Genomic DNA, 23,439 nt, shown 5'->3' with positions numbered 1-23,439 from the left:
TAGGGGAAAAATTAGAATGGGTTACAAATCCCATCCACCTGTACAAGTTGCATATGACATATACATGCAGGCATATATCACTGATTTTAGTTCATTTGGCTTGCCTGGTGGACCTTCTCAGAGCAGTGGTCCAGCTGCCTAATGCAAGAGGCTGTCTGTGACATCTTTCACATTAACTACTTTCTAGCTGTGGGCATCTGCTCAGAAATATGGCCAGGGAACACAGACAGAACAGTCTGACCGCACAGGTCAGAGCTGTGCACTAAATTGCATGCCTCAGTGGCTCCCCTGATTTTATTGCATGTTTTAGTACATGTGTCATGCAGTGTACACACCGTGCCACGTGACCCAGGGGGAGGAAGAAAAAGCAGCACGTTGCATCCAGGTCAGAGGCCAGCAGGCTTGCGTCCCGCTGCTGGGCTGAGCTTTTGGCAGGACACCAGCAGTAGAGATACTAGGCTTGACAGCGTGAGTCAGGCAGGTTGCAGTGTGCCGCAGTGTAGGTGTCAGGCTGCGCTGAAGCGGAGGGCGAGAGGAGACCCCCCAGCAGCTGATGGGAGGGCATTGGCTGGCACTAACTTGTGAGAGCTGATGGAAAGGGGTTGCTGAATGACTTCCCGACTGCGCTTGATCTATGGAGATATATACTGTTTCTAAATATAAAAATGACGTCCTAAACAGATGCTGCAGTGTCCCACAACTGCAGCTTTGTACTTCAAAATCAGCTCTATATTTTTGGAGGTATTTTTACAGCCCTAGCATAGAAACTCTTTGGTGCTCCATCAGGACAGCCCAGGATAAAAAGCAAGAGGAGAACGAAAAAAAAGGATGTTACTTGGAAGCCCTAAACATAGCAGCTTTCATTAAAGATTGTTAAGTGCAACTGCTGCCTTCCAGCCCTCTTTCAAGTGTATTTAAGAAAAAGAGAGAAGTGTTGTCGGTGAATAGTGAACCATTTTTTTTCCTTCTTGATGCTTATCCTGCTATTAAGAAGGTTCCTCTGAGGCACTTAGTGAAAGTCATGAATTTGTTTTCCACTTTGTGAGGCCTCAGCTCTACCCTGTGAAATCGCTTTGTGGGCTGGTTTCACTAAATTTATCTCCTGCTCTTGGAGACAGTGGCTGTAAGGAGTCTTGGCAGTGATTATTATTGCCACAAATAAAATCAACAAAATTAAAGCTTTGGAAAGGTCAAAATTCCTTCCAAGTCTGTAATTCTAGCAGCAAGCAGTAAATATAAGATACTTTGTCAGCAATGATTTCCATGTTAGCCCGGACCTACCTTTAGCAAGGTTAGGGAAATTACTCTCGTTATATGTTTGACAGAGTGAAAGGGATGTACAAATTTGCACACAAAATTGAAGGGTTAGTTCCTTGGTGAAGCCGATTAGGCGGCTTCGGATGGGGTGAAGGGGTGGGAAGCTACCAACCTGTCTTTGTACCAGGGCTACCTGTGTGATCCCCAGTCTTGTATCTCAGCACTTTGTTCTTCCTCACCCAACACCAGTGCTGTGAAGTACAGCGTGATGGTTACCCTAATTTACAGGCAGAAGCTGAGACGGAGCAGATGGCTGTGGCGGCTCACCATTATTGTGCTTCTTGGCACTTTTTGTTCGGTGCCAGCCGCTACTTGGGTACAACGTGGGGGGTGGCATACCCTGCCGGTGATACTGCTTTGGCTCCCTCTACCCTTCTCAATCTTTCAAAACTTTCTCATTGGGCTTCATGCTGTTGGTGACCCCCTTGTGTGTTGCCCCAGAGCCTCCAATACACGCCCTCAGTTTCATGCTCTAAAAACAATTTAGTGGCCTGAGGCAAAACTTTCACATTATTTATGCAACTGTGAATGTCCATCCCCTGCCCCCATTCCCCAAAATAGTAGCTGTGTCGCAGGGACACCGCACAGAGGTGGCCCAGGCAAAGTGCAATGTGGTGTGGACGCAGTCAGTTTTTCCTCTTGGCCTCCAGAACAGCAAGTGGTCACTGCCCCTGTTTTATTTAACAATGTAGAGGAAGCTAGGGACTTTGAGAAACTTGTTCAAAGTCACCTAATTTAGCCTTAAAGCGAGGATTGAGGTTTCTGCCCTGATCACTGTTGCCAATCCTCACAGGGGTTTGGGGCTATAATTGCCAATGTCTTTTTCACTTTTTGGAAATTCATTGGCGAGATACTTGCACGATCTTTTAGTCTCACCTGCCCTGATGCTTAAAGTGCTGGAAGATCCCAGTAGCCACTTGTAGGTAGTTCTTGACCAGTCCAGTTGCCCAAGAGGTCGCTAAGAGCTGAAGGCACTGAGCATGTGGCAAGACTGAGACCATGGCAATGGAACGGTGCCCTTGTATGATTCCTGAATCGAGCCACTGTTACATGCATGTTCAACCATATGCACATCGTTATGATTTGTATATGGGCTAAGTTTTTTACAGTTTACTAGTGACTTAAAATTTCTGTGGTTTGCTGACCACTGCTGCTGGAAAAACACATCCTTGAATGTATGACAAAAAGGAGAAGCAGGAATCACAGCCATACATGTTTTGGAGTAATGCTTTATCCATGGGCTCTTTACAAGTATGTGATTTACATAAAAAAAAATTTTAAAACCTCTTTAATGGCCATTGTATTTAAGAGGATTTTAAAAAATTCCCTCCCTTCCAAATTTAAACCTAAATTGAAATGTGGGAGTCACTTTTCATTAATTGCGAAGGAGAGCCTTTAATGCTGGAGAGATAATTAACTTCAACATGTGCAAGCAATTAATATTCACAGAGTGGCTTTGGGGCACCCACGAAGCCATTCTGTTTTCGTAGCATTTTAACATTAAGGGTTCAGATCTGCTGAAGCCAGACTTCCCATAGAGCTCTGTTGGGATCCTGTTTGGCTTTTGGAGCTGATGTGATGTAGGTGGAAAAAGCTTAATTGGCTGACATTTTCACCCATTTTTGCTTACAGGGAGGCAAGTTCCTGTTGGCTACAGCTTGTTCTGGCTGTGGGTTGTGAGATCCCCAGAATCCTGCAGTTTGCTGAGATTAAGATTTTGTGAAATGACTCTGTTATGACCAGCTTGCAGCTAAACATCTGCCTACAAGAGACTCCCTCCTGCTTCCCCTGGTGGCTGTTCAGAGGGAGGCTTAACCTTGTTTTCCTCCGCTGTCAAGAGCCGTAATTAAAGTCTCTGGAGGCGAATTAGGGAAGGGAAACCTTGAGATAAAACCTTGGGGTTTTGTGCTACTTCCACACCTGTCTTGCCACCTACTTGTTCCATGTTCTCCCTCCCCGGGTAGTTTCTGACTGCTCTTTTCTCTAGACCATCAAACTGGGGGGGATACAACCTTGCATAGGGTATGACCCTCTTTTTTTTGACATTTCCACCTTGAGTATGAGGACAGTCAGGGGGACACATCTCGCACGTACAGAAGATGCTCTGCTCACACAGCGTACTATGCTCCCCACGCTGCAGGGCCGGCAGCATGTCTGTTTGTTGGTTTCTGCAGTGGGTCAGTGTGAGCCAGCCCTAAGCACTGCTGGTCTCCAGCCCTGAGAGCCCTACTCCTACCTGGCTGATTTTCATCCTGGTCAAGGCGGTGATGGCAACGGCAGCTGATAGCAAGTGGCCACTGACGTCCGGGGCCCCTGCAGGTTTCCAGCGCTGGTGTTTGGCTTGTAGGGAAAGAATTAGTTGTGGTCCGTGGTAGGTATGAAGCAATGGATGGACTGTCTTTTCTGTGGGGAGTGATTGTGTTTTAAAAGCTGTATTTAGATCATGTATTTATATCATAAGTCCAGTGTTCATTAAAATCCAAAGAGAAACAATGGCCAAAGCATTTCCACATGGTGGATCACTCGTATATGAGACGGGGGACCTCTGTCCTCTTCTCATGGCTAGTCCATATGTGAGATTTGCAGGCCTGTTTGCAATTTCTTCTGGATTATTCTCAGGAGTTTCAATTATAGCATTAATGTTACAATGGTGCAGTCCAAGATTTTTGCATAACTTTTAAGAAGGAACAGCAGTAAGATGTGCTTTGGCTCTACAGGGAAAGCAAGTTCCTTTACAGTGTCTTCAGTCCAGTGTTTGTTGTGAAACTGAATAGGGGGAGAGTGAACAAATTTCCTGTCTAACTTGTTTGGAAACAGCAAGTGTTTCGGTGCCAACCTCAAACTACATCTTTGGCACATTAAATCCCCTGTAGTCAGATTTTCAAATTTTTTCTATATTTAGGGCTGTGCAGAGAGCCTGAAGGAATATGGGATCCATTTTAAAAAATCCTTTATAAAAAGGTTTGCAGAATAAGATAGGGATGAAATCAAGGTTTTCCTGGGCATTAGATCAGGTTGTACACAGAAACCAGTCTAAAACTAATTTAGAATCTCTTTTAAGTAGATACTGGTTTTTTTTACCATCTCATAGAATTTTGTGTCAGGTTATAGTGTTTCATTACATTTTGTAGGATGGCTACACTCCAGAGAGCTGATACTTTTCTATTTAAGCTATGTAAAAGTTCTTCACGAATGGTGCTGTGTCATAGAGGATATAGCCTCCAAGCATAAATAGGACCACACTAGGTCAAATGAAAGATCCATCCAGCCCAGTATGTTGTTCCCCAATTAGCAAGTGCTCAGGCAAAGAAAATGAAAGAAACTGCGAGAGTATGGGGTGAACTTCCCTTTAGCACAAACTCCCCGATCCCAGAAAATCAGCGATTTGCAGCTTCCTGAGTGAGGAATGTATCCAAGACTGTCAGATCAACCTGTCCCCCATGAATTCTCTTTTCTGAATTGATTCGCTGCTTTTGGCTTCCACAGTATCCTGTTCACTCTCTGCATACTGTTAGTGACCTTACAGGCTTCTCTTATAGCCCTCCTCGGTTATCTCTCTTCCAAACCAAGTATCTTAAGCAATTGAATCTCTTCTCTGATTTAAGTGATTCTTTATTTCTGTATTGCAGTTTGTAGCCTGGGAACGTAGCTGTTTTCAACCTAAATACAATTCTTAATGATTTTGACCCAGATCATTGAATCTTAATCATCTGACTCCAGATGGAATCAAAGAAAGAAATAAAGACCATGCTAAAGTTCTTTATCATTAAATTACAGTTAATGACACATAGCTTAATAACTGCCTAAAAATAAAATGTTTACTGTTTTTCAGTGATAGCGTGCCTCTTGCTGTTTCAGATCCCTATTCATGCAGTTCTGTATCACCTTTCTGACTGAGGTCTTTCCAAAGGTCTGAGATACAGCCTGAGCCGCTCTCTGAATCTCAGAAAGTCAAAGATTCTTGAATCAACCAGTTTGGCTAGCCTGACTCAGGGGCTGAATCCCATGGGAGAGCATCTATCAGCCAAACCACTTTGCTGAGCCCACTGAAAAACAACCCTATTAAAAACATACACATCTATGTTTTCAGCCACTAGCCAAACAGCTGGCTGAGCGCTGGCACCAGCTCAAAGCAAGGGGTGGGAATAGGGCTGGGGGGGAAGGCGTAACCACCCCTTTGTGGCAGCCCAAGCTTAAACCAGTGTAAACTGCTCGTGAATCCACATCTTTGGTCCTGGTGGTTCCTTGTGCTGGGGCAGGCAGGGAGTGTTGCAGTTCTCAGTGCATCTGAGTGACCAGACCCATCTGACTAGACCAAACGAGCTGTTTATAGCCTGGCTAATTGGAAGTGGATTCAGCATGAGCCTGGAGAAAAGCTTGAATCTTTAGGCAAGAGGCTTTGGCTGCTCTGTCACCAGGCTCCCATTCCCAGATGGATAAGATTAGATCAGGTCAGGATATTTTAAAGCAAACAGCCGTCCCTCCCTTCAGAGAGCACACCTCTGCCTCAATGTTGTCAAGAAAAGGGGCATGTGAAAATGAATGTTTTGGTCTCCGTTTGGCAAATATTTTGATACTCTTTTGAAGATCTTAATTGTTTTTCTTCCTTTGCTTTTGGTCCGAAGCCAATGGAAAGCAATCAGCAGTCCTGATATCTGATATAGCTCCATTCAGTCAATTTTTTTAAACAGCAAGACTTTGAAATTTATACACTCGAAGTGCTTGTACCATTGGCAGTAATTGTATTCTCTGTAAACCTATATATGCTGCATGTTTTTAGAAGTACTTTCCACTTAAAAATCACAGACAGGTTGCTTCAGCTGACTGTTTGATGGGCTGTGCTTACTTAGATGGATGCAATTTGCAGTAGTGATTCTTTCCAATGAAGCATTCCACTGAAACGTTTCTTTCAAGAGTGCTTCAGCAAGCGATCCTGTGACTAGTCATCATCCCAAATGGCAGACATTTCCCTGCTTCGTTAAGTTACGTGACTGCTCAGGTGAAACCTCCCAAAAGATATGTTTTGATTTCAAGCTGCTGTTCCAGGCGTCCTTTCCCTCTTTCCCTCTCCTACCCCTTTGGTTACATTTCTTAGGAAGAATTGCCTCTTCTTGGCACCGAGTGAACAAGAAGTAACCTAATCCGGTATTTTACTTTGAGGATTTTGGTTAAGCGTGTTGCCATTTCTTTAACTTGAGCGTGGTCAGGCTGTTTGCATTAGTTTATGGTTAGCTCAATCCCTCTAGAAGCTTTCTTCGTCTGGGTGGTCTATTGGGATGAAAGCAAGATAAGTTTTGAGGGGTCCTCAGCATGTCCTTTGGAACAGAGGGATTAAATACTGCAGTGCTCAAGAACTGTGAAACTTCCTCCCACCGCTGGAGGACCAAAAGTGAGCTTCCACTGCAAATCTGGACAGGTGTCACAAGCTGTGTGTTAAGGTTCTGTGTGCTGGGACCACACGGCAAGACACTTTACTGGATTACAGCTTGATTCTCATTCATGGTATTATACTTTAGCCCCCCAGAAGTCAGTGCTAAAGCCAGGCAAAAGCTGATTTGTTCAGGTCCCATGGTAGTTCTTCGAGCTGTTTCCTGTTAAGGGGTCTGTTGTCCTTTGACTGTGTGTTCTCCAACAGACATGAATTTCTCTTTTTTTTTATAAAGCAAACCAAAACATCCTCCCCATTGCCCTTCCCTAATACTTTTAACTTTCAGAGATGCAAAAGTAACTTTTCAAATATGAACAGATTGCAAACTGATGCCACAAGGTGTTACGAGTTGGTAAAAAGCTCCACAGTAAGTTGGAGAGAAGGTTAAAGCTCTCCCTGCTATTTCACTGCACTTCTATGGGGGACAGTTTTGTTTGCAACATTTTCTATCTATACAGCCTTCACCAAGACTTGCACCGTACTGATTCACAAAGAAATTCTGGAACCAAAATCCATTGAAATCCATTCCTTAATCCTTTCCAAGGGAATGGTCAGCATTGCCCAGAAACCTGTGACTGTGACATAAACTGTTGAAGACAGGAATGAAGCTGACTGCTAGGAGAAATATATAGAGGTCTGGGATAGTATTATTTTGTCTCGAGTAAATTTCAATTCAGAGAATCACAGCTAAAACCTACTTGCTGATTAACCACTCCAAGTAGCTTTAATAGTGTATATAAGTGATTTTTTTTTGTTCTTTCAAACATGTGAAGAACTGTTGCACCACTGTTGTGATTGCACAGGAGGAAGGAACCAAAGCTGCTTTTACATATCAGTATCTGATCTCTTTGAATTCCCAAAGGTATCAACTCAGCATCTCATTCCGGTATCCCCATACAAAGCATAGCTGGCTTGTAACTGTGCCTCACCGGATCTGGGAGCCCTCCTAAGAAATGTAAACACATCCCAACCCATCAAACAGAAAACCCCTTCAGTTTGCCCTGCATTGCTCATGTTGATTTGTGGCTGTCAAATTATTTCTCTAAAGCCTGCTAGCAATCCAGTACAGCCCAGCTAATTCTCATATAGCATTGCCCTGCTGTACACAGACCTGTAGATATAAGCATTCTTTAATATCAGCTCCCAATGTCTGGTTGAGGAGCTGTGTTCATTACTGTACTAGCAGATCTCATTCATGTAATTCTTATAATCCCTCTGACCTTATAGTGAGTTGTGTGGACATGATTCAGTATGTTTTTAACAGTTTTCAAACCTGTATTCCTCTGGACAGAATAAGCTACTGAGCTGCTGTTGTGTTTCTCCATTGCAGTTTTAAAACCATTTCTCCCTATCAATCAGGTTTAGATGAAATTTATGAATGGTCCAGCTTCCTGGAAAGTTTTGACTCTTTTCAAGACAGATAAGTCTAGTAATGTCTTGGTTAGCAGAGGATCAAGTTACTCTGGTGAAAGGATTTCATTTTGATTTGGAGAAAATCGTACCTAAGCAGAACATCTTCACCACCGAATGATGATACGATTAGCACCAAACAGAAAAGAAAAACAGCATGAGGACAATCTTGTTCTATATAGGAGCTCCAAAGAGATACCAGGCATATAAAAGCACACAAACTGTGAGGTTGTTTACCTGTTCTGTTTTAAGTTTATTCTGTGGTGCTTGCCTAACTAGCAATCAGACAAGTTATGCGCAATTTCAGGATGTTGCTAAATGTTCACAACTAGTAACTCTGTTGCTAAACAGGATGAGGAACAGAGAATTTGTGTCCTCTCGAATGGAGCACCTTCCAAGAAAGAAACCATTCAGGCATCTTTTACTAGCCAGTAATTTCAATCTAATAGTTAATTTAGAAAGAAGTATTATCCATGTAAGGAGCTGTTTATATTAGAGAAGTAAGAGTTTTCCTACTAGGTCAGTCCAGGATGCCTAAAGTGCCCATGAATCACTGCTATCAGTCAAGCAGAAGAAAGTGATTCACTAGTGTATTTAACAGTGCTTTTGGTGGAAAGCTTGATAAGTGCATCATTGTTGTGAGCACTCTGAATGTTTCCAGTCATGAGCCAGAGTGTTTGGGGAAGATACATCCCATCCAGTGGCCTCTTGCTAACAGAGGCCAGTACCAGCTGTGTTCAAAAAGATGACAAGGACTCTTGGAACCCACCCCCAAAACTTTTCACTTGATCCTCACCAGCTGAAGGTTGCCCTTTTTTCTAGTATGAGGGCTTTTGGATATCATCTAAATCTAGCAAGAATTTTAAACAAAGGCGACCATAGTGGGCGTCCAAAGGTAGTCATCTCATGAGAATGCAGAAGCTAGAGCACTGGTATGGTAGCTTCATATAGCTTGTGTTATACTCTTCTTTCCCAATAGCTTGCTTTGCATGAAACCCCATGTTCATGTGAGATGTAAAACATATATTTAAGTGGGTTGCAAATATTTCCACTAATATTTTACACAATTGGTTTATCAGTAAAATTGTATTTGATGGGGCTGTGATAATTCCACTTCATTACTCTGGGCTGTTATTAAGGCTGTTTTAGCTGTTCTGGCATGTAGCCTTCTTGCTGGGCCTCATTTCATTGCTGTTAATAACAATGACAGCATTCAATCCGTCTCTAGTTTTTAACTCTGCAGTGCATCCATCTGGCCCAGGGCATTCCACCTTTCCCTCCTATTTCATTCCTATCTGTGTGATAAATTGCTGTCTGCTGAACCTCTTTTCATAAACTCTGGATATTTACAATCAATATGATAGCACTGTCAATGTAAGAAATAATGCCATTACTCCACCATCTTCAACAGCAGCAGAGATACAAGATTTTGATGAAAGCTGCATTATCAGTTGCTGCCTTTCTATCAGGGCACTTGAATAATGCAGTACAGCCACTAGATCCTGTTTAGTTCCCTTTAGTCAATAGTTTTTATGCTTCTTTTCCCCAGCACTGCATATAACAATATTAGATCAAAGGGACAAAGCCCCTGTTTATTTGATTTGTCTTCTTCATGGATGAAGACCTGTTCTGTTTGGAAAATTCCAGGAATTAGTATTCCCGTGGCTTCCATGATCTGTCTTGGACAAAATGATCTGTCTTGGACAAAATACTTTTTCTTTTCTTTTTGCTACATGTTTTGTAGTTTGTGTGACAAATTTAAAGATTTCCACCTCCTTCATGCTTTGCCTTCCAGCCCTCCCAGGCCTGAAGTTAGGTGAACAGCAGTAGGAAGCGTAAGTGAGGCAGTACAAATTTTAGTTCCAGTCTTGCATTTGGTTCCTGTGATACTCTCTTTGGGCAAAAATATTCCTCTGCATGGAGACAGCTTTTTGCCAGGCTGAAACTATAAAACATAGGATCTCTGGCAAGGTGCAAAATACCAAATTCAATATCCTGATTGTTACACAGAGTTAAATTTTTTCTTTTTTTTAAACTAGTGAAATGAAAAGGAGCCCCTTGATGAGAGTCATTCGAATTCCAGAGTAACTTGCTGGTGATTAGTTGTATTCTGTTTGTAATGTCCCAAACTCCAGGCTTCAGAAGTGTGCACATTGCAGTGTTCAGATGTCTCCCAGCTCCTGCGATATGGCTGGCATATGCCAGTCTGGATCCTAATGGGCAGCTGCAGAGACTCTGGGCAAGAGTGAGAAACGTGAATACTGAAGTCTGGGCAGTGTCTGTAACTAACTGTTGACCTCGGAGTCTTTACCTGAGATCTCCTTTCATCCAGGAGCGAGAGTCTGAGATGCCTGTTTCATTAGAAAGCCCTTGTGACACATCCTGTAATGGCACCAGAGCAGTAATAGGTCTTCCTTGGAGGAGATGTTGCTGTCGCCTGTGGGGCTGTTTGAGAAATGGAGCAGGAAACATGAGTAATTCTTAAACAGGAGCACGTGGTGTTCCCTTTGCGTCTGGGCAATAGCCTGTGGTAGCCACGTCAGTAGGAGCACTGAAGGCTGGATCCCAAAGCTGGGGACCCGTATCCCCATCCATCTCAGCACTGGGGAGCAGTGCTGCTCACAGTGCTGGTACCAGTTGGGATACTTAATCTTAAGCGTCCTGGTTTGAAAGTTTGGCGAAGTAATCCTGTGCCCCTAGTGATGTCTTAATCAAACCCTTCTACTGAGTGTTGCTTGACTTGGAGTGTTACCCATTCAGCCTCAGCCTATTTCTGAAGAAGCATAATACTAAATCTCTGTAACTTTCTGCTGAACTCTTTAATTGAATGCCTTTCAGTGTGCAGATTATAGCACCGTGAGATGGCCACAGCAAATCCAGTCTGATTCTTGAGAGCTTTTCATACCCTCTGATGAGAACTAGCTGACATTACAGCGGGAACTCAAAAGTCAAAGACCTGTGTAATGAATTCTCTTAACCCTACTAACCCACAGAGCAATCATCTCATACAGCAGACTTCATAAAGCACTAATCTCACTGAATGCTACATTTCATAATTCACAAACATGAACAACATTAGCAGACTGTAATTTTTGAACCATTCTGGCCTTTGTATACTCAGGCACTCATCCTACCAAAGGGCTTCAGTCGGTTGGCTGGAAATTTTTGATATGGGAGATTTAAGAGAGAAAAAGGGAGTGCAGGAAGCAGAGGGAGATTGGGGGCAGGGCTAAATCATTAGGGTGGAAAGATCTTTTCACCCATCCAAGTCTTATCACTTGCATTATGGAAAGATTATAAAGATTTTTACAAAATGTACTAGAATTTAAGCACTTGATTGTAGATAACATTCATTGAGTTTTCTGTCTTCCCATTTTTTTATAGATAGTAAGCCGTTATGCTCTTATACGAGTTACTGGCTATAACACCCACTGCGATAGGGAAACTGAGGCAATTAATGCTGTGTCTCATCAAGGTTATGCAAGAAGGCTGTGTCATACCGAGCACTGGGAATCCCGAGACCCTGCATTTCAGCACTGTCCCCAAACACCCCTAGGTAGACTTCGAGTTTTGAAAAAATGCTCCACATATGCTGAAAAGCAGCAAAAAGGTTTTGTGTATACACTGGCTGGCAGGATTACAAATCTATCATCTCCTTCAAGTCTGTGGGTCTGTTTTAGTGGCTCTTTTTTTTAAAAAAGCCAAACAAATTCTAGAGGCCTACTTTAAACAGACTTTCTAAGAGTTGCATAAGGTAGGCTTTTCAAATTAACTCCATACTCTCTGTATAGCATGGATAAAATAATTACTAGAAAGGTATTTATTAAATTATTTATCTAAAATAAAAATCTCAAAATCGCAAATAATTTTTGGTGCCACAGTTACATAACATTCACTGCAGAATGCAAATTTGTTTATGCTATAAGAATGACACACTTTTTCCCTTTAAAAAAGTGTGTCACTTTTATAGAGTAGGTATAGAGGGAAAAAACAACCCCAAAACAAATGCAAAAAACAGTCATTCTGCTTATATAACTATCCCAGTAAACATCATGGATCTGAGCCAGTTCTCTGGTGCTCTGGTTTTGTGCTGAGGTGACTCTCTTGACAGAGGTGCAGTTCCTCGGGTCTGTAGGTGTTGTGAGTGTACAGCTATCGTGCCGGTCCTGGCTCCCTGACTGTGGTCACATAGGCAGTGTTACTGTCATGGATTGCACCATCCAGCTTTTGGTGATGGAGTGCTGAAATTCACTCATGGCAGTGTTGTGTAAACACTGGTTTCTGAGCAGCACTAGTTCTGCTCTCTACACATCCCTTATTTGCAGCATTGTAAGAAATGGGAAGGTAATTGGCTTCCAAAAAAAGTGCTTGGAACAGCAGGAAAAAGTGTCTTGTTATGAAAACTGCTCTATGTGGGTAGATCATTGCGCTTACAGGAAACCCTGCTCAACTCATTCAAATGCAGTGGGAGTAAAGGAATATTGGCCTGTCCGGAGCAGCTTGTCTATCAGCTATGTGTTGCATTAAATAACCAGACTGACTTGGATAACTGTCTTCACTGAGCAGGGAAGGAAGTGGTTATTCTTCCAGCTGGACTCCAAGTCTCCCTCGAGAGGCAGCCTTTATAAAGAACTAGCCCATCCATTGCAAATTAATGCCTTATAAGTTAGTCCAATTCAGGAACATCCACTCTCCCGCCCCCACTGCCTGCGCCCCCCCCCCCCCCCCGTTGCATCATATGGCTCTTGCGCCACAGAAGGAGGAAGATTTCAAACAGAGCTTGGTGGAGGGTTTCTTAGTTTCTGCAGAGCTGCCCTCGGGTCCATCAGCTTGTGCTTGAATTGACACCTAGAAGTTAGTTTTCTTTCAAATTAAATATTCTGCTGCCTCTTTTCAGAGTCTCCTCAGTTGTTTTGAAAACCTGTAAATCAAGCACCAGCCTCTTTTGTTGGAGTGACAGAGGCTGAAATTCCTGTTGTTTTGGCCCTATCTCTTGCCTCTTTATATCTTCTTCCCTGGCTCCCTCTTCTCCTGAGTGTCAAACACAAGGTATTTGTCTCCACTTACCAGGCTTGGCCTTTGTCTTCCTTCAAAAACGGCCACAAATACCTTGGGGTGCTGAGAAGGTAGTGATTAGGCCACTATTCTTCGTCTGAGCTGCTTGTCCATCAGCTGCTGAACTGCTCCAATTTGTTGCTCAGCATTTTAAGACAAGTGGCCGTTGATGACAGCAAACCCTAAAGTGCCTCTTTAGGCAATAGCCTGGCTGCATGTGGCAAGCTCTGCCGCTTGTGCGCCACCCTCCCAAATCTCAATTCTGTTGTATCATTTCCTTTCTTGCTCAAGCTGTCCGTATTCTTGTCTGTTCTGATTCTTCAGCTGCAAGTTCTCGGGGACCAGGAGCTATCTTCTGTTGTTGCTGTATTTCTGCAGGGTCTATTGCAATAGGATTCTGGCCCATCATAAGGCTTGGGATGCAGAAATAACACAGACAGAAATAATTTCAAATAGATTAGCTTCTTAGGAGAAAAAAAGTACCTTTCCAGTTATATAATTTGCAAATGACAGTCTTGGATATCTAAAATGTATCTTCAGCTGTAGGTGTAGATGTACAATATCAGTGTTTTCTTTTCAAAATGTGTAGGTTGAGTGCTACTTTTCCTGACACTGTCAGTTTTTGCTACCATATGTTCTCCTTTTGCAAAACCTTTAGCACTGTTAACTTAGCCTAATGTAAACAGATGAAGCTACATGTCGTATTCCAAAATGTTGAGGTTGTAGAGGTACGTCCTGAAATTATGCTTGTGTGTTTGGTCTTTCCTAAACTGTGCTGGAAGTTCTGCTTGCCTGACCTTTTCTTCCAGTTGTTTGTCTTCAGAAGAAAGATATAAGGAATTTCCAGTGGCAGAAAAAATAATACCATGAAAAAACATGGTATGACTTGGGAATTTCAGGTTATGTGTGTGTCTCCAGAATGCTAGGCTTGGTCAGGCAGTGCACGGCAGGCTCTTCATCTGATGTTGTGTCTTTCTTGTAACTAGGACGTGAATGCAGGTGAAGGGAGCGAGTTCACCGACAGTGGGATTGAGGGAGCAGCCACCGATACCGACCTCCTTTCTAGACGCTCCAATGCTACCAACTCCAGTTACTCTCCGACGGCCAGTCGGGCTTTCATTGGAAGTGACAGTGGGAGTAGCTCAACAGGCGATGGCCTTCGCCAGGGGGTGTACGAGAACTTCCGCCGGGAGCTGGAGATGAGCACCACGAACAGTGAGAACCTGGAGGAGGCTGGCTCTGCCCTCAGTGATGAGCAAAGCAGTGGTACCCTCAGCTCCCCGGGACAGTCTGACATCCTCCTGACGGCTGCCCAGGGCACGGTACGGAAAGCTGGAGCTCTGGCAGTGAAAAACTTCCTGGTGCACAAAAAGAATAAGAAAGTGGAGTCAGCCACGCGCAGGAAATGGAAGCACTATTGGGTTTCCTTGAAAGGTACAGAGCAAACATGCAAGAGTTCCTTCAAATAGGCATCTGAGTTGTCCTGTGGGATATGGCAGAATTTGGCCCATAATTCAAAGTCTGGAGGTTGTAAATATGATTTAGTGTTTAAATACTACCAGTTTACAAAGACAGGCTCCAGTTCTACAAGGGGCTGTGTTTGCAGCAGCTGCACAAGGGCCGGAATGTGTAATGATTTGTTTTCCATCTAAGACAACTACACATATGCTGTTTTTCTTTTTTTTCCCCCTATTATGAAACAAGATAAAGAAATCAATAGCCTAGCTTCTTAACAAAAGCTGCCATGAACTTCAATAAAATTAATAGGAAGTATCATGAAATGGTCCCGATTTTTCAGAGTAAGGTTTTATTTAATGGTCATTGACATGCTCACATTTTGGCATGCGTGTAGTCGAAGTCACAGACTATGCTGCGGCTGAAGCAGAGTTCATGCTGTGCTTCAAATCCTGCTGGCACTGTCTAGGATGCCTTCTCTGATCACTGGGTGTTTTCCTTTAGGAAGCGCATCTGCTGCTTGCTGATAAACTAATTACCTGCTGTGGCCAGCATGAATCAGATAATGGAAGTTCACTAGAGATGATGGTGGCTGCCAGTTCAAGCAGGAGACCTATCTTTGTGTGCCTTTCTACGGTGCTTAGTGCTGTTGGTTTCTGATTTCTCTGAGGCTTCTATTTGATTCAAGGATATAAAAACCCAGAAGAGTTACAACACAGCACGCGATGTGAAGAGGAAGCTGTGGTGTGGCCTGAGACTTAGGAGACTTTGACTCTGGTTCTGCAGCTCATCTGCTGCATGATGGTGGGCAGTCACTTCAGCTCAGGGTGCCCTGCCCTCCCACTGACTGCCATAGCTTTCCAGGCCACCAACTCTTTTCTTTCTGTATTTTTACAGATTATCGTAGGATGGTGCTCCGATCCCATTTGGGGTCTGAGTACTTATAAATGCAAATGAATATTAAGGGAACAGCAAAACTTACAGCTGGCCTCTGAAAGCAGCCTCTACTTAATCTTTGTGTAGCAGCAAAATGGAAAGCAAAGTTTGCAGTAATTGGGACCTTCCTTTTTCCAACTACAACTGACCTCGTCTGTGATTTAAGTAGGAAAGCGTCAGAGGAGGGCACAGCACCAGGCCACATATCCTGGTGTGGATGGTATTACCTGAAAGTTTAGAAGGCTTGAAGTCCTGCCCTTCCTGCAGAGCATTGGAAGCAGTATTTTAATACCAAAAAACATGGTGTGTGCCAGCTCTTCCTTGTGGTTGTTAGAGGGACTGGGGAAATAAAAAAAGAGGAGCTTGTGGGCGGCGAGAGGGCAGAGGGAAGCCCTAATCTCCTCGGAGCGGAGGCCCTGGGGCAGGAAGGTCTTGCTGTGAGGGGCCGGTAAACAAAGGGCCATCTGGGAGGAAAAATGGGAAGGATGAGCAGAAAGGCAATGTTATTTTAAAGAGCTTTGACCGAAGTTGAGTGTTTGCTCCTTAGATTGCCGTGCCTTTAATAATGTCAGTATTTAAAGGAGGCTTTGAAGTTAACAGCTGCTTTTGTTTGTCTGCAAATAGTTTTCTGAGAGGCTGAGCTGACTGGGAAACAGTGCATCACTTTGCACCAAGAGGACTCTCTTCAGTGGAGGAAAAACAGTGTGCCAGTTTTAATTTAAAACAATGTAGATAATGGTGAAAGGTGGGAGAAAACTGAGGTAAAAAAAAAAGAGACCTAAGGCTACAGATTTGCTGCACCTTTTCTCCAGAGAATTGTAAAGGTGATTTTGTAAAACAAGTAGGTTGTTTGCTCTCCTCAGCTAAAATGTGGCTTTGTTTTCAGCTGTATCACCCTGACTCACAGCTGAAACCTTATAGCAGAATAAGGATTTGATTTGTTCCCCTTTTTTTTTTTTTTTTGGTAAGTCAGTCTTCCAGGAAGCACAACTCCTTCCAAACCATTTTTCTTCCATTTATTCATCTGCATCCAGTAATTAAAACACTTGATCTTTGCTTTCAAGGGACTGCAGTAACAAGCAGCTGCAGGAGGCTCGGGCAAGGCAATTTAGGTTCGCCTTCGGGCCCGTCTGCTCCGCAGGTCTGGCAGGGCCAGCTCACAGCTGTGGGCTCTGCGAGGGGAGCTGCGCTGCCATCCTTGCTTTGGTCACCTTGGTGGGACAGGATGGCCTGAGAGCCCCCTGTAGAGATTTGTAATGATGTTTCTCATCCTGAGCTGCACTTTGCCACCCGCGATCTTCTTGGCTCATGGCGCTCTGTTTTACCCATCTGGGGGCAAACAAAATGCCCCTGCCGGAGGTGCACCATGTACCTCATGGTGTGCCAGGGTGCACATGGTGTGGAAATTGCTGGGCTGTAAGGCTAACTGAGCTTTTGCTGGTGGTCTCGGCAGTGAGGCTGAAAACCTGAACAGGCCCCAGCAAATTGAGTGTTCTTTCTCATCCCGGTGGCAGTTGTAAGGACGATTTATACTTCCAGTTATTAGTATTGAATAGATGTGGGGTGGCTGTTGCATTTAAATGTGTTGTTTGCTAATATCTAATTGTCTCTCTTAGGGTGTACGTTATTTTTTTATGAGACTGATGGCAGATCTGGCATTGACCACAACAGCATCCCAAAACACGCTGTCTGGGTGGAAAACAGCATAGTGCAAGCAGTGCCTGAACACCCCAAGAAGGACTTTGTTTTCTGTCTCAGCAATTCGCTTGGGGATGCATTCCTCTTTCAGGTTGGTTGTGTTTGTACATTTTACAGGGTTGTTCTCTTTTTCTCTCCCTTGTTCATCTTGTTCATTCCACAGACCAAGGAGAAAATCTTAGCTCTGTTTCAAATCAGTGGAAAAATCCTGCTGGCTCCAGTAGGTTTGGGATTTTCCTTTGGCTGAGTATGAGGAAGGATACAATATATCCCGTAAATGCCACTCAAGAGACCCAACACCAGATGTGAAGCACTGTCAAATCTGCTGTTTTATTGGCTGACTGGACCCTTCTTGTGTAGATGGTTGAACTTTGCTGTTAATTCCTTGAGAAATACTGTTACATCCCTGTAAGAAATCAGGAATTTTGTATTGTTTGACAGTGTGGTTATAACACACAGAGCAGGCCACTTGCTGTACAGGACACACAGCAGTGCCTTAAATGTTCTGTAACACTATCTGCATCTCACAAGAAACATATATCAAAGATGAGACCTTACGGAGAGGCTGGAGGGGTTTACATGACCAAAAGGTGTTTGAAGTGCGAGGGAGTATTTGGAACTCCAGATGTTCTTTTCATTTGCGCTGGCTGTTCAGAATCCAGTTGCCCTCTGTTCATAGAGACATTAATCAGCATTTTGCTGTTGTCTGAGAGCAGACTGAAATGGCATGGGCTTTTTTAATCAGAAAATAGAAATGTCCGTTGTTCACAGAGTATATTTTTTAAAGAAAATCCAGAATTTATATGAAAGGCCAAGCATTAGCTGATATATTTCACTGAAAAATATTTCTGCTTTTTGGTTACTACTGCATCTCTGAGTGGTTTTTAGGGGTGCCCTGCAGCATTCCTTTCTTACCGCAAATTCTAACTAGTGAAGATTAATATTCTTTTATTTGTAATTGCCAGCCTATGGTGGTGCCATTTCCCCCTCTTTTGATCCAGTTTTCTTCATTGGAGGAATACCTTATCTATTTCGCTTTCCAGTGACAATGTATTTAGAGTTTCTTGCCTTCTTATGCCACAAGTTATTCTGTCGTAGGATGTGCCCCCTGCCATCACTCGCTTGTACTCCGGAACAAATCTTTTATAGTATGTTGTCTCATCGGTCCTTTCAGCTGCTATAAAAAAGGGGCTAGATTCTCAAACTGGAGCAAAACAGCACAGCTTTCCTGACTCAGACTGGTCTGGTTTACATCATTGAAGATGCTGAGTATCTGATTGCACACTGAAAAAAATACATTTTTTGCAAATGTCTGCCACTTCAGTTTGATTTTTCCTCAGCTCATAGTGGAATCTTGTGCTGCCCCTTTTTCCTTCATTCTCTTCTCTGAGGGGGTAAATGTATTTTGCCACCTGGAGAACTTCATTCAGGAGGTAAGTGTGATTGCTTATGGGCTCAGCAGGTATTTAAAAGGCCAGGGTACACCATCACCTCTGGATCTACTGATAAGAATTATAAATTCTTTTACTTACAGTTTTCTAAGGAAAAACCTTCATTCTCATAAAATTCATGTCAATGGAGGCTAAATACTGAAAAGGTCACATTCAGTAGATTTCTTTTGTGGCAACATAGGGCCTTATTCATTAAGAGCCCTGTGTCATTATGTCATGGGTAGATTTTCATGTAACTTTGTGGGAAAGAGCAGAAATAAGCCTTTTCAAATGAAAAACAATAATTTATGTTGCCTTGTGGAAATTTTTTCTTGATGTGTCCCCTCTGTTGTGGAAACTGTGCAACACTAATGAGGTAGAAGCAGAAGAAAAAGAAGGGATGGATCTGGGGAGAAGGGAAGGAGATCAGCCATCATGGTGGAAATAATGTGCAAGTGATTGCGCTGTAGGGCTTGCTCTGATGCATGCAGAGCAGCTGAGCACCTGTATGGCTGTTCAGCAGTGTTACTTAGCTACTAATGTTTTTCACATATAGCCACACTTAACACACTGTGGTAGTAGCTGTTGTGTTGAGAAGACACCACAGACCTGAAGAGGACTATTTCTATCCTATGGAGACTGTATACTTAGGGAGAAAAACAGGATTACTTTGTAACATGTACAGATATCAGGCATCTTGTAACAAGCCTTGCCATTGCATTGCATCTAGAGACATCATACACCTCCTACACTATGATTCTTTGCTCAGTCAGTTCTTATCGTGCCTACACAAATCCATTACTTGCAAATGTCACATGCATTTTCCAGAAGCTCAGAGCAACTTGTGACACCACATACTTATATATCAGATGTTTGCAGCCTGTTTACATGGTCCTTCCCATTGAGGAGTAGAGTGATTCCCCTTGCCCACACATCTACCAAAAAAGTCTTCAACTCCTAGGACCCTTTTCAGATTCTTTTTTTTTTCCCTCTCCCTAGAAAGCCCGAACAAGAATTGAATCTAATGACATATGGATAATGTTTTAAAATGGAATGAAATAAAAATATGACCTCTTGCTTTTACGATTTTTCTAGGCGTTAACAAAACATACCATCTCATTTCAACTCCAGTGGTACTCTCTTCTATACAAAAAATGTCTTTATAGCTGGTGGGGCGAGATTCCACCACCTGACTTTAGCCAGGCTGTCCCCTATTCTGCAAATAATTTCTCTAATTTCAGCAGAAACTTCTCAGCAAGGAGGGATCGACATATCTTCAGCAGTGGCAGTAAGACATTGGTACCCACACTTATTAATGAGAGCTTGTTTGTCTTATTACCTGAGCCTGTTAAATTTAAGCAATACACTTTGCATAGAGCCAACTGAAGACACAAAAACCAGGATGTAAAAGATCAGTCTTTTCAATGTAGAGCCTACCTTCTCCTTAGGTCTTCTAACCTCAGTTAAGGAAAATGATATCATTGTGGGACATATGTGCCTCACCTTTTTCAGTCCCACAGAAGCTGTGGGAGCATCAGTCTGGAGTTTGGCCTGTGCATATGTGATTTTCAGAATCAAGCTTCTGTGGGAATCTCTCCTTAGCTTCAGTAAGCCACATCCTTTGCTGTTAATTGTGACCTGCTAGGAGAGCAGTGAGGATGACCTTCTTCATCTGTGCTAGCAACTGGAGAATCATACTGTGCTGTCTATTTATAGATCAGGTATCATCAAAAAGTTTAATTAGGACAAGGTGGTTTGGCACCTTGTTACTTTTTCAGCCATGAGCCAAATACCAGTGTGATTACTGATGAAGGTTGACACTCGGCGCAAGTCTGCTGCAACACCGAGTTGGCTGTAAATTTTGTTTTACAACCTACTCTAAAGGCCGGAGGTTTAGTAAGAAAGTTAAGAAGATTTGCTTTTTATTTTGAAAGGCTGGAAAAGGAATGCTTTGAAGTATTTTTCTTTCTGTGTCAAAAGCCTCTAATCAGAATAGTGCTCTTCCAGAAAAATATACTGGTGCCCCATGCACCAGCCAAATATCTCCCCTCTTCCCAAACTGTTGCACACATGCTGGGGAAAGGACAGTATAAGAGCCATAAAAATTATGAGAGCCTGCCTTTAACAATACAGGTCATCTTCAGAGCACTTTGTGATCTTCAGAAATGGAAAGGTTCTTCGTATATGCATCATAGTATAGCTAGTAATAGATATCATGGCCATGTGTTATGCCTTTAATTTATTATTAACTTTTGCATGCCAGAAAATCTCTCCATACTGTAAAGAGTGTAGAGACTGGGACATTCTCTGCCTTAAGGAACTGGATGTCTAGAAAATGTCATTAAATGATGAGCTACAAATTATGACTGCATTACATTGAACAAGCAAGGTAATTCTTAAGCACATACTGGGAAACACTGTACAGCTGCAAGACATAGATATAGGTGTAATTCTAAGTGCTGACTGCCTAGCGCTGAGCTAAAAATGACCTGCTTAAGAATGATGTTTTTTTATTACTTCTTTTATAAGTGGATTTAAGGCTTTGATTCTTAAGATCAAAGGGAAAGGAAACTCCTTGGAATTGCATTTGTTAATCTCTAATAAATTTTAAAGAGAATCCTGACTTTTTTCCCCCTCTTTCCCTCTCTTCAGACTTCTAGCCAGACAGAGCTTGAGAACTGGATCACTGCAATCCATTCAGCTTGTGCGACTGCGGTGGCAAGGCAGCATCACAAAGAGGACACTGTCAAACTTCTGAAAACAGAGATAAAAAAGCTGGAGCAGAAGATCGATATGGATGAGAAGATGAAGAAAATGGGTGAAATGCAGCTCTCCTCAGTAACGGACTCCAAGAAGAAGAAGACCATACTGGATCAAGTAATCTTGCTTGTTTATGTGAAATAGACCCCTAGCAAATATTTAGGGTCTTCTTGAGATTAGCTGTGGCTGTGCTGGCTCTCTCTCTGCCATATACGTGTGCTGGCAGAGCTCCCCAGCATAGGCAGGATGTATGCTGGCAGCAGAGTGGTGTCAGCTGCCCTAGTGGCACCATTTCTCCAAACGACGTATTCTAAGGTAGAGCACGGGCTGTCTTCTCCTGGCACAGCTGCCTCCACATGAGGGGTTTGGCTAGCGTAATGGATGTTAAGTGAAGGCTTTAGGGGAGGGAAAAGGCTGCCAGGCCATAGTAGCAAAATATCATAGAGATGAGCTGGTCATAGACCAGCAAATGCTGCTGTCCTGTTGTCTGAGGCGTGGAAGAGGTTGCTGCTTTCGCTGGCAGATGGGATGAAGAAGCGTTCCCTGGTTCCCGTTTGTTGTGAGGGTCGGCCTTGGCCTTATGGCTGCCAGCCCTTGTTGCCCCTTGTGACTGGTCCTTCCGACTTCAAGTGGACAACTTGGTTGCATTTGAGAAGCAGCGAGCCTAGAGCAGATGCCTTTCCCTCTGTCACAGCGGCACCTTATTTTAGGAAACTAACATATGGTGCCTGCTTCATTAGTTTGTAGCTCTTTTACCCGGGCTGACAAATGCTCTTGGAATGCAAACCGTGGGGAGCGGCGGGGGCCTTCATGTGCTACGCTAAAGAGATTTTGTACCCCCGAGAAACCCGTGAGAAGAGGTGGGAGAGGGGAGAGATGCTTTGCCTCTGTTCAAAGGGCTTTGTTCAAAGGCTGTCAATCACAGCGAGAGGATAGAGCAGTCTCTCTGTTTATGTAACTGAGTTTTTCTAAACACTTTGAAACTGTTTCCTATCAGCCATTTGAATTATTTAAATAAGCCCTCACATGGGCTGATTATAGTGCTCTTCCACTGATAAGATTAATTATCCCCAGTGTAATTCACTTTTTCAAGTATAATAGCGAGCTTCGCTGATTCTTACAGCAGTGCTGCTGTTGCGGCTGCTGATCCAGGGCACTCTGTGGAATTTGGGGAGTTTTGGTCTTCTTGTTTCTCAGATGCCCTTGATGCATGAAAGAAGCCTCTTAAGGGACTGCTCGGAAGAGAATCCTGGAATACAAAGAAAATTAAAAATGGAATTTTAATCCTATTAATTAGCATTGTATCAGAGGAGCAGTTGTCCCACGAGAAGACTTCTGCCATGAACATAAGAAAAAGAATTTATTTTCCATTTAATGACAACTTTTCTAAAAAAAGTGGGGTAGGGAGGGGAGTGAAGAATGAAGAAGAAGGGGAATTAAGGTTTCTTGTTCTTTGAAAATGAGATCAGCATTGGTAAAAGAGATATATTAGTGGGAACAGTAAAATTTTTTCAAGGTGTTTATCACTCTAGTTTTCCTCCTCTCCCCTTCTCTTCTCCTGCGTCTCACTCCTCAACCTTTGCTGTATGTAGATCTTCGTTTGGGAACAAAATCTTGAACAGTTCCAGATGGATCTATTTCGGTACCGCTGTTATTTGGCTAGTCTCCAAGGAGGGGAGCTCCCAAACCCTAAAAGACTGCTTGCTTTTGCCAGTCGTCCAACTAAAGTTGCAATGGGCCGCCTTGGAATCTTTTCAGTCTCTTCGTTTCATGCACTGGTAAGTTTGAACAGAGGCCAGGGGTCGTCATTGCCAACGTGCAAATGACTTCGTGTGTTCAACAGAGAGATTAAATCGACAAACAGCAGTCTGTTTCTGTGGGGTGAGCCCTTACCTTAGAATGCAGAAAATTCTGCTTCCTGAAAGGAGTATGTGTCTTGGATGTAAACGG

General features: G+C 43.1%; 1 protein-coding gene across 15 annotated transcripts in view; it reads left to right on the top strand.

Annotated features, from left to right (window-relative positions):
* Nucleotides 1-23,439, top strand: part of TIAM1 (TIAM Rac1 associated GEF 1) — a 201,776-nt gene that overhangs the window by 117,646 nt on the left and 60,691 nt on the right. For all 15 annotated transcript variants that reach the window (XM_064524046.1, XM_064524061.1, XM_064524057.1 and 12 more), the window contains 4 exons: nucleotides 14,197-14,644; nucleotides 17,218-17,390; nucleotides 21,382-21,606; nucleotides 23,082-23,267. In XM_064524046.1, the coding sequence (XP_064380116.1) occupies nucleotides 14,197-14,644; nucleotides 17,218-17,390; nucleotides 21,382-21,606; nucleotides 23,082-23,267 (1,032 nt within the window). The remainder of the gene's footprint in view (nucleotides 1-14,196; nucleotides 14,645-17,217; nucleotides 17,391-21,381; nucleotides 21,607-23,081; nucleotides 23,268-23,439) is intronic.

The sequence above is a fragment of the Dromaius novaehollandiae genome, chromosome 1, assembly GCF_036370855.1.
Source record: "Dromaius novaehollandiae isolate bDroNov1 chromosome 1, bDroNov1.hap1, whole genome shotgun sequence".
In the NCBI taxonomy this organism is placed as follows: domain Eukaryota; kingdom Metazoa; phylum Chordata; class Aves; order Casuariiformes; family Dromaiidae; genus Dromaius; species Dromaius novaehollandiae.
This window is presented reverse-complemented; position numbering and strand designations above follow the sequence as displayed.